Source organism: Orycteropus afer, unplaced genomic scaffold (genome assembly GCF_000298275.1).
Source record: "Orycteropus afer afer isolate SDZICR_OR568_19922 unplaced genomic scaffold, OryAfe1.0 scaffold00178, whole genome shotgun sequence".
Lineage (NCBI taxonomy): Eukaryota > Metazoa > Chordata > Mammalia > Tubulidentata > Orycteropodidae > Orycteropus > Orycteropus afer.
The window spans coordinates 6,334,223-6,350,067 of NW_006921765.1; the positions used below are offsets into that span (position 1 = coordinate 6,334,223).

General features: G+C 39.1%; 1 protein-coding gene across 1 annotated transcript in view; it reads right to left on the reverse strand.

The window, feature by feature from the left end:
* Window positions 1–15,845, reverse strand: part of FAM118B (family with sequence similarity 118 member B) — a 69,922-nt gene that overhangs the window by 17,950 nt on the left and 36,127 nt on the right. Inside the window, exons 4-6 of the mRNA XM_042781832.1 lie at window positions 9,650–9,877; window positions 6,626–6,754; window positions 3,937–4,222 (exon numbers count right to left, since the gene is read on the reverse strand). Of these exons, the coding sequence (XP_042637766.1) occupies window positions 3,937–4,222; window positions 6,626–6,754; window positions 9,650–9,877 (643 nt within the window). The remainder of the gene's footprint in view (window positions 1–3,936; window positions 4,223–6,625; window positions 6,755–9,649; window positions 9,878–15,845) is intronic.

Sequence of the window (15,845 nt, forward strand, 5' to 3'; positions counted from 1 at the left end):
GCATTGTAAATTTTGGTCAATGACATGAGACAAAGTATATGTGAACTGCTGTATGAAAAGTGAATTTACTCTGTAAATCTTCACCCAAATCCTAAAATATAAAAAAACAAACAAAAAAAAAACCCCAACAAAGTAAAGAAGCCTACAAGATTGTAAAGAGGGAACCAGAGACATCAATTGACAAATGAGGACAACTGCAAACCAAAAAGAGGTAAAAAACTGTGTCATTACAGAATTTCTAGATGGTAGGGAAGTCAGGACAACTACAAGATAGAACGGACTGTTCTAAACTTGGAAAGACAACTATAAAACACAGGGTAGCCTCAAAGAAAAATGATAAACCTTTAAACCAAAAAGGAGGACCAGCATAAATATTCAGCAAATACTAAAACAATAGCAATGAAAGAAGTGATAACACGATTCAGAAACAAATGAGCTCAGCATAGAAAATTATATGGAACAAAGAAATGGACACATGATAAAGCACATAACAAAAACGACAGCAACAAATTCATACTTGCTGATGATTACATATCTGGCAAGGGACTTATTTCTAAGATTTATAGCAGAAAAGTAGATGACCAAACTATGGTACATACATGTAATGGAGTGCTGGTAGCATAGTGCCTAAGGCACTTGACTGCTAACCAGAAGGCTGGCGGTTCAAACCACCAGCCACTCCTTGGAAGGAAGGTTGGGCATTCCTACTTCCGTAGTGGTACTGCCTCGGAAACCCAAGGAGGGGTAGCTATGAGTTGGGGCCGACTCGATGGCAAACAACAACAACATGCAGCACTAAGGAATAATGTAAAGTCTGCAAAACACCACATAATATGGATGAACTTGGACGACATTATGCTGAGTAAAATAAGTCAATTACGGAAGGACTACAGTTCGTTGTTGTGGAGGGTCAAGGAAAGGTTTATATATGGAGGGAAACTTTCTTCATTGGTTGCCAAGGGTGAGAGGGGAGGAGAAAGAACACTGCAAGAAGGAAAAAAAGAAAGCACTGACCCATGTCACTTCAGTTTTGTGTATTTCACTGTACATAAATTATATTTCAATGAAATGCATTGTTAAAAAAAAAAGAAATGACTGACGTTCAACCATTTCAGAAGGTAGCATTATGATCAAGAACTGATGGTATTGAAGGAAGAAGTCCAAGCTGCACTGAAGAAATTGCAGAAAAACAAAGCTCCAGTAACTGACAGAATTTTCAGTGAGATGTTTCACCAAATGGATGCAGTATTGGAAGCACTTACTCGTTTATGCCTAGAAACTTAGAAGACAGCTACCTGATCAAATGACTGGAAGAGATCCATATTTGTACCCATTCCAAAGAAAGGTGATCCAACAGATTGTGGAAATTATCAAACAATATCATTAATATCATATGCAAGTAAAATCTTGCTGAAGATAATTCAAAACTAGTTGCAGCAGTATAACGACAGAAATTCAAGCTGGATTCAGAAGAGCTGTAAGAAACATTATGATATACACATACTTCTACATTAGATATACACTTGAATGAGGAATACTGCTGATGTCAGATGGATCTTGGCTGACAGCAAAGTATACCAGAAAGATATTTATGTGTGTTTTACTGACTATCAAAGGCATTCAACTGTGTAAACCATAACAAATTATGGATAACATTGTGAAGAATAGGAATCTCAAATACTTAATTGTGCTCATGAGGAACCTGTACGTAGACCCAGAGCAGTCATTCAAACAGAACAAAGGGATACTGTATGGTTTAAAATCAGAAAAGGTATGTATCAGGGCTGTATCCTTTTATTATACTTATTCAATGTGTATGCTGAGCAAATAATCTGAGAAGCTACACTATATGAAGGAGAATGTACCATCAGGCCTGGAGGATGACTCATTAACAACCTGTAATATGCAGATGACACAAACCTGCTGCTTAAAGTGAAGAAGACTTGAAGCACTTAATGAGGAAGATCAAAGACTACAGCCTTCGGTACGGATTATACCTTAACATAGAGAAAACAAAAATCCTCAAGTGGACTGATAAGCAACATCATGATAAATGGAGAAAATATTGAAGTTATCAAGGATTTCTTTTTATTTGGATCCATAATTAATGTTCATGGAAGCAGGAGTCAAGAAACCAAATGATGTACTGCACTGGGCAAATCTGTTGCAAAGACCTCTTAAAAGTGTTAAAGAGCAAAGAAAGATGTCAGTTTGAAGACTATTAAGGTGTACCTGATCCAAGTCATTTTTAAAAGCCTCATATGCATGTGAGACCCAGACAATGAATAAAAAATACTGCCTAAGAAGTGATCCATTTGATTTTTGGTGTTGGTGAAGAATAATGAATGTACCATGGACTGCTAGAAGAACAAACAAACCTGTCTTGGAGGAAGTACAGCTGGAATGCTTCTTAGAAGGGAGAATGGCCAGACTTTGTCACTTATACTTTGGTCATGTTGTAATAAGGGACAGTCCCCAGAGAAGGCTATGAGGTAAAGTAGAGGGTCAGTGAAAAAGGGGAAGACCTTCAATGAGATGGATTTACATAGGGGCTGCGACAATGAATTCAAGTATGACAATGATTCTAAGGACAGTACAGGACTGGGCAGTGTTTTGTTCCACTGTACACAGGTTTGTTGTTGTTGTTATGTGCTGGTGAGTTGGACCCGACTCAGAGCGACCCCTCCTTAGGTTTCCAGGGGGGTGGTAACACTATGGAAGTAGCTTGCCCAACTTTCCTTCCGACGAGTGCCTGGTGGGTTTGAACCTCCAGCCTTCTGGTTAGCAGTCAAGTGCCTTAGGCACTATGCTACCAGAGCTCCCGTACATAGGCTTGCTATGAGTCAAAACTGCTATGAGTCAAAACCAACTCAGCGGAACCTAACAACAATAAGAAAGTGCAGAAGGCAGGAAGGAATAGAAAAGAAAGACGAATGGAAATGGTAAACACAGAGAGGAACTGGGCAAAGTGCTATTACATTGTTGGGATTGCAATCAATGTCACAAAACGTGCATGAATTGTTGAATGAAAAACAGATTTGCTCTGTAAACAAAAAGTTAAAAAAAAAGTTCACATTTTTTCCTTTATAGGGTAATGCATAATCACAGTATTTCTACTAACATAGAAACAAAATTTTTTAACACATCTATTGCATAAAGAAAACAGCAGCTAATTTAGTAAATAAACATCATTCCATATATACCTCTACAAAAATACACAAATCTACAACTTAACATGAATGGGACCCAACTATTTTATTTTTCTTTTGTTCTTTACTCAGTATTTCTCTGATATCGTTTGACAGCAAAAAAAAAAAAAAAGAAAACAGAAATACATTTTTCCTTTTATTGGCTTCGTTGTATTTTATCAAATAAACATTGGTATGTCTATGGAATGCCCTATTGATTGGGACATTTTAGATTGCTTCAAATTATTTGCCATTATACATAACACTGATTATGTCCTCATACATCTTTTTGAAACTACCCAATGATCTCCTTAAGAGAAATTTCTCTTAGGATAAATTACATTGAGAGGGATTTCTGGGTCAGAGGTTTCAAATATTGATACATATTCCAAATTTCCCTTCAGAAAATGTGTCAATAACTTTACCTTCCCACCAACAGTACATGAATATGTTCCTTTCCTCACACCCTTAGCCAAAACTGAGTTATCATTCTTTTTCAGTTTGAAATCTAATGGCATTTCATGAAAACTGGTGAGGCTAAACAACATAATATAAAGGTATACCTTTTCCCCATTTTCTTACTATCCAAATGGAATTTTAGTATAACTTGAAGACTAACCATGATCTCCCTTTGTTATTTGGTTAGGTGTTATTTTTCTCATCTTGATAATGATTTTACCTATCACAAATACGTAAATGGCAAAAAAGCTATTGCTCTCTGACCCCTCAATCTCAAAATGCATCTTACCTGATCTGCCCCTAGTAGAGATCTCACATGTCAGTCGCTTAAAATATTCGGGAAGATCAGCATATTCATTTCCATATGAGATGACTTTAATCCCTTTGTCCAGCATGTTTTCTCGAAGCTTCTTGAATTCATCTACATCTCCTCTCCGAACCAGCATGAAATGCTCTAAGTCAGATTTATGCTTGACAGCCTCCAGGAAAAGGGCTTGGAAAGTGGTGTCATCCACAGTCCAGCCACAACCCAGGAAAAGAAATGACTTATTTTCGTAGAGTTTCTGAATCTCTCTCTTGAAGGAAAAGAAACAACATATGAATGACATTGTGAACACACACATGAGGCACGTCTGAAACATTATAAAGTCAATAGTCTTATAACTGCCACACTTAGACTGTGATGACCAGCTAATCAAGACAGAGTCCCACAGAGTATAAGAAAGTAGATATGTTCTATGAGGAGTTTTGATCCCCTGCTTAATTACTGTAAGTTGGTAATTGGTCTAAAATTTTATCTTTACCTGGCATTCTTCTGAAGGTTCTCTAATTAGGGTTTCATAGGCTTGGCACTGGTCTATTTTTTAGTATATTTTTTAGATCTATGGACTAAGAGGCCTTTAGACACTAAGCAGAGCTTCAATGGATCTTACTCCTTCCACTTTCTGAGTCAGATTTGCCTTTGTTGCCTTATAAAGTGGAATCATGAATTACCAGAGAAGACAAATCCACCACCAGATTTGTTTGAGAAAGTCTGACACTAGAACATCAATGTGTATGTGCATACGTACCCAAAAAACAAACCCACTGGCATCAAATTATTCCGATTCATAGTGACCCTATAGGATACAGCAGAACTGCCCTGTTGGGCTTCCAAGGCTGGAAATTTTTATGGAAGCAGATTGCCTTATTCTTCTCCCACAGAGCAGATGGGGGGAGTCCAACTGCTGACACTGGTTAGCTGCTGAATGCCTTAACCACTGCGCCACCAGAGCCCCTTGTGCACACATACAGTTGATCATTATTTGCAGATTCCACATTTTTGAGTTTACCTACTTGCTAAAATTATATTGCAACCCCCAAGTCAGTACTTGTGGCACTTTCATGGTCATTTGTGGACATATACAGAACAGTGAAAACTTTGACTGCTAACCAGAAGGCTGGCAGTTCAAACCCACCAGCCACTCCTTGGAAGGAAGGTTGGACAATCTACTTCCGTAGTAATACTACCCCAGAAATCCAAGGAGGGGTTACTATGAGTCAGATCTGACTCAATGGCAGCGAGTTTGGGTTTTTGTTTTTTTTTTGGTTTAGGCACATATGGTCAGGTTAAACAAAGTGATGCCCTACCTTCTTGTTTCCGATTCCATACTGTTAACAAGTGTCCCTTTTACGGTCTATTTACTGCTATGTTTTATGATTTTTTAAAATTATTTTTGGTGTGTCATTGTTTCACATGCCCCCAACAGTGTGCTTAAGTATAAGAAAGCTGTACTGCACCTCACACAAAAAAAACACATGTATTAAATAAGCTCTATTCAGGTATGAGCTACAATGCTACATGAGTTCAAGGTTAACTAATCAACTATATTAAAAAACGTGTCTTTAAACAAAAACATCTAAGAAACAAGGTTGTGTATTGCTTGGTTGATGAAAACGGTTGTGATCAGAGGCCCATAGGAACCTAACCCTGTATTTCTCCTAGGAGCAAGGATTCAATGTTCACTAATTTAGTGTTTGTAGTTACTTTATAAATCGTAACTATCACAGATAATGAAAACAGATTGTATTCTGGTTATTTAAAACATTAGAAGTCATTTTGTTTGTGGGATCAATCAAAGTCAGTGATGGGTACAATTACAGGAGATGGTAGGGAAAGAACAGGTTAAAAAAAAAATGCCCCATGCTGTAAACAACATCACATTTTCTTGGTCTTCCTTTTGTCCTATCATGTAAAGATGCTACCATTCTATGTGGCCCAGTCATGAAGACAGCCAGTACACATACTGCTCTCAGAGTTAGGGACCAGTGTATACATGAGCAAGACCAAAGCTTATATCCATGAACTTTTTTTTGTGAAGAAGAAAATCTGCATTTAATCACAAGAGTCTGATTTTTCAAAGTTTTTCCATTGAGCAGTGTTTTGTTAATTTAATAAAATCCAGTCATGTTTGCACATCTCTTTAGAATGTAAAAAGCTGCCCAAATCATTTTTGATATGTTGATGTTGTGTGTCACCGAGTTGACTCCAACTCATAACGACCAAATAAGACAGAGTATTAGTGCCTCATAGTGTTTCTTAGGCTAAAGTCTTTATAGGAGCAGATTTCCAGGTCTTTTCTCCCACAGAAAAGAGCCTTTGGTAGGTTTGAACCACTGACCTTTTGGTTAGCAGGTGAGCACTTAACCACTAATAAACTAAACAATGAAGAAATGGAATAATGTGTTCTTGGTGTGTGATGATGATGCCAGCAACAGAGTGCCACCTGCTGGTTGTCAGTCAAGTATAAACGAAATTCGCTGGTTTGAAACCTCAAGAGAAGCTTTACATTTCCTAGGATGGTGTGCATATCCACAAGCTACGAAGCACAGGAAGAAGTTTGACCTTCCAACTTTTAACTAATGCACAGAACCTATTTCCCCTTTAAGGCCTATGCCTTAGAGGGGTTTCCCAGGAAGGACTTCCCGAGACCACTCACCATAACTTCAGTGTTCCTGAGCACATTCTGATATCCAGCTGGATGCAGGACAATGCCACTAGGATTGGTGTAGACCCCATGGATGTGCAGCACACTCAGCTTCCGCTTCTCCTGAGCCCACTCGAGGACCTGCATGACACAAACACAGATCAACAGAGATGGTGGGGTGGAGTAAGTGCTTCAAGGTCACAAGGACAAGAGGCTGTTTTAGAGGACTATTCTTCTGACCTAACTCCTCAGCTTCATGATATCACAGGGCAAAAATACAAAATCTAAAATGGAGACTAACTTTCCATTTCAGGTATGATAGTTAGGACTTACAGCAGCAAGTTTAGTATTTCTCTTTGAAAACATCAACAATTAGAATTTATTTGCCTTATTTGCAGAATCAATAAGGCCTCCTTCCACTGATGACACGTATGAGAGCAATGGATGTCTGTTTCAGTAAAGGCTCCCAATGAATTAAGCTAAACTTTCCTGTGCCCTTGTGTGGTCCTTTTTCACAGGCTAGAGAACCCAGATGACATTTGAAGAAGCTTGGGCTATCCTGCTAGAGACACATGGCAGAGTCAAATGCCTGCACTAACAAACATGTAAGTGAGGTCATTTTATATGATACACCCCTGGTTAGACCAGCAGTTGATTGCAGCCATGTGAGTAATCTGCAAGACTAGCAGAAGAACTGCCTGCCAAGTCTAGTCCAAACTGCTAAACGTCATTATCATGGGCAAATAAGTATTTGTTGTTTTAAACCAGTAAGTTTTATGGTAATTTCTTATTGTAGTAATAATGTTGTTAGCTGGCACTGAACATGTCCAACTCATGGCAACCCCATGCACAACAGAAAAAAATGTTGCCCAGGCCTGTACCACCTCCACGATCAGCTGCAGGTACGACCAGTATGATCCACAGAGTTTTCACTGGCTGATTTTTGGAAACAGATCATCAAGCTCTTCTTAGTGCACCGTTAGTCTGGAAGATTTGCTGAAACCTGTTCATCATTATAGCAACATGCAAGCCTCCACTGACAGACAGAGAGGCAATAGATGAAGTGAGAGAGAATCACTTTAGTCACCTCTCAGTTACCTAAAAATCTACCCAGTGAAAAATAATCATTTAGATGATAATGATAACAATAGCCTCCTGGAATCCATGGACTCATTTCCCCAACAACTTGAGGCAATATTAATTTATTCTTATAACATCCTGGGGAAATATGCTATGGGTTAGGAAAAATAGTCGAGAGGCACAGAGAGAAATTTGAATATTACTAGGCCTCATTCTAACTACCAGTCAGTGTATTAAATATTGCCCCTAATGTGGGCTGAAAATACAAAGGAAATCTTGAGGCTGAAAGATAAAATGAGAAGGAAAATGTGTAGTTTAATAGACATCTTTAGCTTTGAAATGGTCCTTATGCTTCTGATGTTCATGAATACTTGGGGATGACCTTTGGTCTAGCTACTAATTCTCGAATTTAATTTACTCATTTGTTAATTAAAAAAATATTTACTGAGGACCTACTATATACTAGTTAGTATTTTAGACATCAGTGATACAAAGGTAGGAATAGCTGACATGGTTAACAGTTAAAACATTAACACTCACTGCCTTGGAGTCAGTTTCGACTCATAGTGACCCCTCCTTGGGTTTCCAATGCAGTATCTCTACAGAAGTAGATTGCCCAATCTTCCTTCTGAGAAACGGCTGGTGGGTTTGAACCACCAGCCTTCTGGTTAGCAGTCAAATGCCTTAGGCACTATACCACCAGAGCTCCCAAAACAAAAACACAAACAGATGACATTAAAAATTCAAGTTGTAGTAAATGCTATGAAGGAAATAGACAAGAGAATTGAACAAAAAATAAATGTAGGTTCCTTCTTCAAATAAGAGCTCTAGTAGCATAGTGCCTAAGGCATTTGACTGGTAACCAGAAGGTTAGTGGTTCAAACCCAACAGCTGTTCTGTGGAAGGAAGGAAGATGGGGCAACCTTCTTCCATAAAGATTTACTGCCTCAGAAACCCAATGCTATGAGTCAGAATTCAATCGATAGTGCGAGTTTTGTTTTGTTTTTTTCTTTAAATAGGATGGTCAGAAAAGACCTCTTGGAGGATATAATATTTAAGTTGAGACTTACAGGGTAAGGAGGAGCTGACCATACAAAGCATGAGGGTAACAGGTAGAAAACACTCCAGCCAGAGAAAACTATTTCTTTAAATTTGTGTTTTCTCCCTTTTAAAACCCAGCATGAAGGTCAGTTAAATCACAGGATTAGTATGATGGCTACTACTCTGGCAGAGGCAGTACCATGGCAGAGAATAGCCATGTTAGCCAGTGGGCTAACCCCTTTGCCTGTTCAAACTCTATTAATTGGGCTATAAATTGGACATAAAGACAGTTTCCTGAGAAAAGCCAAGTATAGAAGGAAAATTACAAAAATCACAGAGCAAGAGATATGAGACCTTAAATATTAATTCTATTATCAGTTCCTTGCATTCACCTGTATCCATAATTCAATATTATGGTAGATGGCTTAGGTATGGCAACATCTAAAAAAAAAAGTCTGCTGAAGCTTCTAATGAACATTAATGTCAATTCAGCTATCGCTTGGCGTGGAAATCCTAGAAAGTTGCTCTTCCAGACTTTACAAAGTAGTTTTCATACATTTCTAATAGGTGCCAAAGGGAAAAAAAATTCTATTGTTGTTATTTGCTGTCGAGTCGGCCCCGACTCATTCCACCAATACTACCAAATGCTAAAGAGATCTTATAATGCAAGTAACTTATATATAACCTTGCTTTAAGCCAGGTGCAGTTATCAAGACTCACAGAACTGAACACTTTTACTATATGTGCATTTTATATTAGCAATCAGTCTCAAAAAACAAACAAGACCCAATCTCAAATAGGAATAAGAACCTTCCTTTTTAGAGCTATACAAGTACCGATGTTATTCAATATACCAACTAGAAAACAGACATATAGCTCACTTCCCTGAAAAGAGACTAAGGCTTTATTTTTTACCTTTTTCTCATCAGTAAGGTCCAGGGATTCAAGTTGTTTTCCCTGATCTGCTGCATAGAGTTCCAAGAGATTATCAAAATTTGTAGTTAATACTAGGGCTCCATTTTCCATCAGGTGGAGAACTGACTGAAGTAATTGTTTTCCAGAATCTTCCATCTTTGACTCCAAGTCATCAAATACTTCATATAAACAGTCTTTGAAAAACGTGGATCGAACATTACTGGTACGCTGGAGGGGATTTGAAAGAGAAAAATTAATTCAAGGTGTCTTGCCATGCCATTTGTTTTAATTACAGTAATAGCAAATTTTTGAAGAATACTCATACTTAAAATAGGGATAAAATATTAGGGCTTTAATAAGGAAAGTAAGGACCTGTAGTAGTGTAGTGCCTAAGGCATTTGACTGCTTACCAGGAGGTTGGTAGTTCAAACCCACCAGCCATTCGATCAAAGGAAGGGGCAATTTACTTCTGTGAAGATTTACTGCCTTGAAAACCCAACGGAGGTCACTATCAGTTGGAATCGACTCAATGGCAGCGAGTTTGGTTTTTTGGAATAAGGAAAGTGTGGATGATACGTGCCAAGTTCCTAGCATAATGCCTACCTAGCACATAGGAAAGGCTATTACACAAACAAGCACAAACTCTCTAAATAGGTATTTGTGGTAGTCAAGTTTGTGTGTCAACTTTGTTGGGCCTGGATGAGTGGCTGGGCAGCTGGATGTAGTACTGCCCAGGATGAGACTGGTAATCAACTCCATGGTGGAACTACTGTGAGCAGCTGAGTAGCTGCCTTAGGGATGAGACCTGCTTCATGTATATAAGCAGCAGCTTGGGGAACGGTCTCTAGCTTATGGCAAGCTTGAACCCTGCATGTAGTCAAGTCATTGTTCAGCAGCCTGACATGCTCTGCCAATCTTGGGACTTTTAATGGAATTGAATTAATGGCCTGCTATATGGTTTGGTAATAGTGGGACTATGCCTTGCTACTTGTTGACCTTGGGCTTGTCAGCCTCAGCAACCAGCAGCTGAGTGAAGAAAAGCCTCCAGCTTCAGTGGGCAGGAGCAGGAGGCAGAGCTGAAGCCCAAAGTTGAGGGGCTTTCATCCAGCCCCTAGAGCCTGGCACTTCGAACTTGGACTTAAAGCCTCCAAATTTTAAGAATAAACTCCTGTTTGTTAAAGCCATCTCATTTGTGGTGTATTCCCATCAGAGTGGCACTAGGTAACCGAAACAGTATTTTTACAAATTGAACAAAGTGGTCATGGCAAAGAGATGTGAATTACTACCAGGACAACAAGCTAGCTGGGGTAAAAAGCACAGGTGTTGTTAGTTGCCACTGAGTTGATTCTAATTCATGGCAATTCCCACCTTTGCAAAGTAGCCCCATGCTCCACAGGGGTTTCCAATGACTGACCTTTTTGAAGTAGATTGCCAGACCTTTCTTCAGGGGCACTTGTGAGTGGGTTTAAACCACCAACCTTGTGGTTAGTAGTCAAACACTTAACTGTTTGTGCCAAGCAGAGACAGTACCAGCCCTTTAATCAGACCTCAATACTCTTTTTCTTTTTTGAAATTTTCCTTATCTAGCCACAAAAGGAAAGCTCTAAGTGGTTTAGCATTCTAGCATTCTGGTTGCTTTTTACAGCTGCTTATGAATTTAAGAAAATCCATATAACTTTTCCTTGCCTGTTTTTTCCCCTAACATAATTCAGTAATTTGCTATGAAGAATATCTAGGATAATAAAGGCTATGAAAATTTGCATTTTGTAATTATTAAAAATGATACAGATACTAGTAATTAATTTCTAAACAGACTCCTTATTTCTTAACATTATAATTCATTCAAATAACTGCTTTCTCAGACTCATTTTGAATATATGGATACACCTTTGAGGACTAATGGAAAAATATAAGAACAGCCTCAAACGAGAAGCTGGCTTGGGACAAAATGAATTTGAAATGATACAGTAACTATGCAAAGTGATATATCAAATAGCTTGGCTGCTAGTTCAAAGGTTGGCAGTTCAAACCCATCCAGCAGCTCTGCAGGAAAAAGACTCGGGGATTTGCTTCTGTAAAGATTACAGCCAAGAAAACTCGATGGCAGTTCTACCCTGTCACACGGGGTCTCTATGAGGAGCACGTGAATACAAGAAATGATGTCTGAAACTCCATTCTATTCGATATTATCAGAGGAAGAATTCATTTCTAAAGAGGAAAAATTCATTCCTAAGGGTCCCAATATTTCCCATTCATACTGTAAGTAATAACACTTAGCTTGTACCAAACAAACAAAAAAAAACCCAACACCCTAACAAAAGCCAAACCTGTTGTTATTGTTGTTAAGTACCATGAGTTGGCTCCTACTCATAGCAACCCTGCACACACAGAACGAAACACTGCCCGGTCTTGTGCCAGCCTCACAATACTTGCTATACCTGAGCCCATCGTTGCAGCCACTGTGGCAATCCATCTTGTTAAGGGCCTTCCCCTTTTTTGTCGACCCTCTACTTAACCAAGCATGATATCCTTCTTCAGGGAATGGTCGCTTCTGACAACAGGACCAAAGCAGGTGAGACAAAAAGTCTGGCTATTCTCGCTTCCAAGGAGTATTCTGGCTGCACTTTTTCTGGGACAGATTTGTTAGTAGTTCTGGCAGTCCATGGTACTTTACTATTCTTCACCAGCACCACAACTCAAAAGCATCAACTCTTGTTGTTGTTGTTATTTGCTGTCGAGTCGGACCCAGCTCACAGCGACCCCTCCTTGGGTTTCGGAGGCACTATCACTATGGAAGTAGATTGTCCAACCATTCTTCCAAGAAGTGGCTGGTGGGTTTGAACCACTAGCCTTCTGGTTAGGAGTCAAGTGCCTTACGCACTACGTTACCAGAGCTCCACTCTTCTTAGGTCTTCTTTATTCACTGTCCAGCTCTCACATGCATATGAGGCAACTGAAAATACCATGGCTTGGGATAGGCATACCTTAGGCTTCAATGAGACATCTTTGCTCTTCCAAACTTTAAAGAGGTCTTTTGCAGCAGATTTGCCCAAGGCAATATGTCATCTGGTATCCTGACTACTGCTTCCATTGGTGTTGATTGTGGAACCAAGTAATATGAAATCTTTAACAACTTCAATCTTTTCTCCATTTATCGTGTTGCTGCTTATTGGCTCAGTTGTGAAGATTTTAATTTTCTTTATGTTGAGGTGTAATCCATACTGCAGACTGTAGTCTTTAATCTACATCATTAAGTGCCTCAAGTCATCCTCACTTTCAGCAAGCAAAGTTGTGTCATCTGCATATCGCAGGTTTGTTAATCAATCTTCCTCCAATCCTGATGCCATGTTCTTCTTCATATAGTCCAAGTTCTTGGATTATATGCTCAGCATACAGACTGAATAAGTATGGTGAAAGGATACAACCCTGATTTTTAAACCATATTATATCCCCTTGCTCTGTTTGAACAGCCTCCTGGTGTAAGTACAGGTTCCTCATGAGCACAATTAAGTGTTCTGGAATTCCCATTCTTCTCAATGTTATCCATAATTTGTTATGATTCAAACAATCAAATGCTTTTGCATAGTCAATAAAACACAAGTAAACAGCTTTCTTGTATTCTTTGCTTTCAGCAAAGATCCATCTGACATCAGCAATGATAACTTTTGTTCCATGTCCTCTTCTGATCCCAGCTTGCATTTCTGGAATTTCTCTGTCAATATACTGCTGCAACCGTTTTTGAATTATCGTCAGCAAGATTTTACTTGCATGTGATATTAATGATATTGTTCAATAATTTCCACATTCTGTGGGATCACCTTTCTTTGGAATGGGTACAAATATGTATCTCTTCCAGTCAGGGGCCAGGTAGCTGTCTTCCAAATTCTTGGCAAAGACGAGTGAGTGCCTCCAGCGCGACATCCGTTTGTTGAAACATCTTAATGGGTATTCCGTCAATTCCTGGAGACCTGTTCTTTGCCAATTCCTCCAATGCAGCTTTTTTTTTTTTTTTCCTCCGTATGTCTTTATTAACACATTCTCAGAAGTTACTTGTGATTTTCATAACGGTATCTTTAAAGAGGACAATGAATAAGGAAGACTGAAGAATTGATGTTTTTGAGTTGTGGTGCTGGCAAAGAATGCTGAAAGTACCGCAGACTCCTAAAAGAACTAACAAATCTGTCCTGGAGAAAGTGCAGTCAGAATGCTCCTTGGAAGTGAGAATGGCCAGACTTCGTCTCACATACTTTGGTCATGTTGTCAGAAGGGACCATTCCTTGGAGAAGAATGTCATGCTTGGTAAGGTGGAGGGTCGACGAAGGAGGGGAAGGCCTTCAACGAGATGTACTGACACAGTGGCAGCGGCAATGGGCTCAAGTATAGCAAGAATCATGGAGCTGGCTCAGGACCAGCGGTGTTTTGTTCTGCTGTGCACAGGGTCGCTATGAGTCAGAAATGACTCGACGGCACCACCTTGGAGTTCTATTGATATAAATAAATGTGAGAGAGCCTTCCATGATTATTATTATCATCACTGCTATAGTCATTCAGGAAATTATAGCTTATTTGGTGCTTTAGTTCTCATATTAATGATGTGAAGTTTCATGACATCTAAATAGATGTAGTCCCTGTCAGCAGTGTGAAAGCTTCCTAACAGCCACTGTGCAGAGGCGCCAATGTTCTCCTTTCAGGTCAATGCAGCTTTGACTTCTTCCTTCAGTACCATTGGTTCTTGATCTTATGCCACCTCCTGAAATAGATGAACACTGACCAATTCTTTTTGGTACAGTGACTCTGCGTTTTCCTTCCATCTTCATTTGATGTTTCTTACATCATTCAAAAATTTTGCCCACAGAATCTTTCGATACTGCAACTTGAGGCTTGAATATTTCCCTCACCTCTTTCAGCCTGAGAAATGCCGAGTGTGTTCTTCCCATTTGGTTATCTAACTCCAGGCCTTTGCTCTGACTTATGGGGACCCCATGTGTTACACAGTAGAACTGCTGCTTCATAGGGTTTCTTGGCTGTAATCTTTACAGAAGCAAATTGCTTGAACCACCAACCTAGCTGCTAAACTAAACAACAACAAAAAACCCCAACCAAACCCACTGCTCTTGAGTCAGTTCTGACTCATAGCGACCCTACAGGACAGAGTAGAATTACCCCATAGGGTTTCCAAGGTTGCAAATCTCTAGTGAAGCAGACTGGCTCCTTTTTCTCCCGCAGAGCAGATGGTGGGTTCGGATCACTGACCTTTTGGTTAAAAGCCAGATGCTTTAACCACTGCCCCACCAGAGCTCCTTAATTTAGACGCTGTTGTTGTTGTTGTTGTTAGGTACCGTCTAGTTGGCTCTGACTCATAGCGACCCTATGTACAAAAGAAAGAAACACTGCCCAGTCCTGTGCCAGCCTCAGCTGCTAGGTAGAAGTAGATATTGAGCTCTTCTATTTTTACTCAAAGTAGTTCTATCTTCCTAGCTTCCTTTGTAAACCTTTCCAAGAGCCTGATACTCAGATAAAGATCTGTTTCCATGGAACTAAGCAGATTAAAAAAAGGACATTTTAATTTGCTCAATAGTTTTCCTAATTTTTAAAAATATTTTATAAAATCATCAATTCTTTAATCATATCTACCAAATAAATGGTAAACAAGTATTTTCCACAGTAGAAAAATTAGAGCATACAGGTGAAACAGTATCTGTGCCTGGTGGTAACACTCCCAGTACTTTATCTGGGTTTGGTCAATCACTGTTCCATGCTATACCCACCACTAAACAGTCTCTTCCTATATCCTGTAGTCAGTGGGTTCAAAGATTCTTTTCTAGTGCTAAATAGAGGGTACAACCCCTAATTTATGTGGTCAAGGAGTTGGGTCATGTTTTTCAACTTCTGCCAATCTCATTACATAATGTCATAAATAGTTATATCACATATTAACAGCTCATAGGCAACTAACTGGGGACCCTAACACAATTTAATCACAAAGAACAATCTGATCAGAAACAAACAGTGAAGAATTTATAACTCTAGTGAACTGCAGTACATACAATGCTGGGCACATTTCTAAATTTGTTATAAAAGTATGGTGTCCCTTTTTTTTTTTTTTTTTATTGTGATTTGGGTGAAGATTTACAGAGCAAATTCACTTTCCATACAGCAGTTTACATATACTTTGTCTCATGACATTGACCACAGT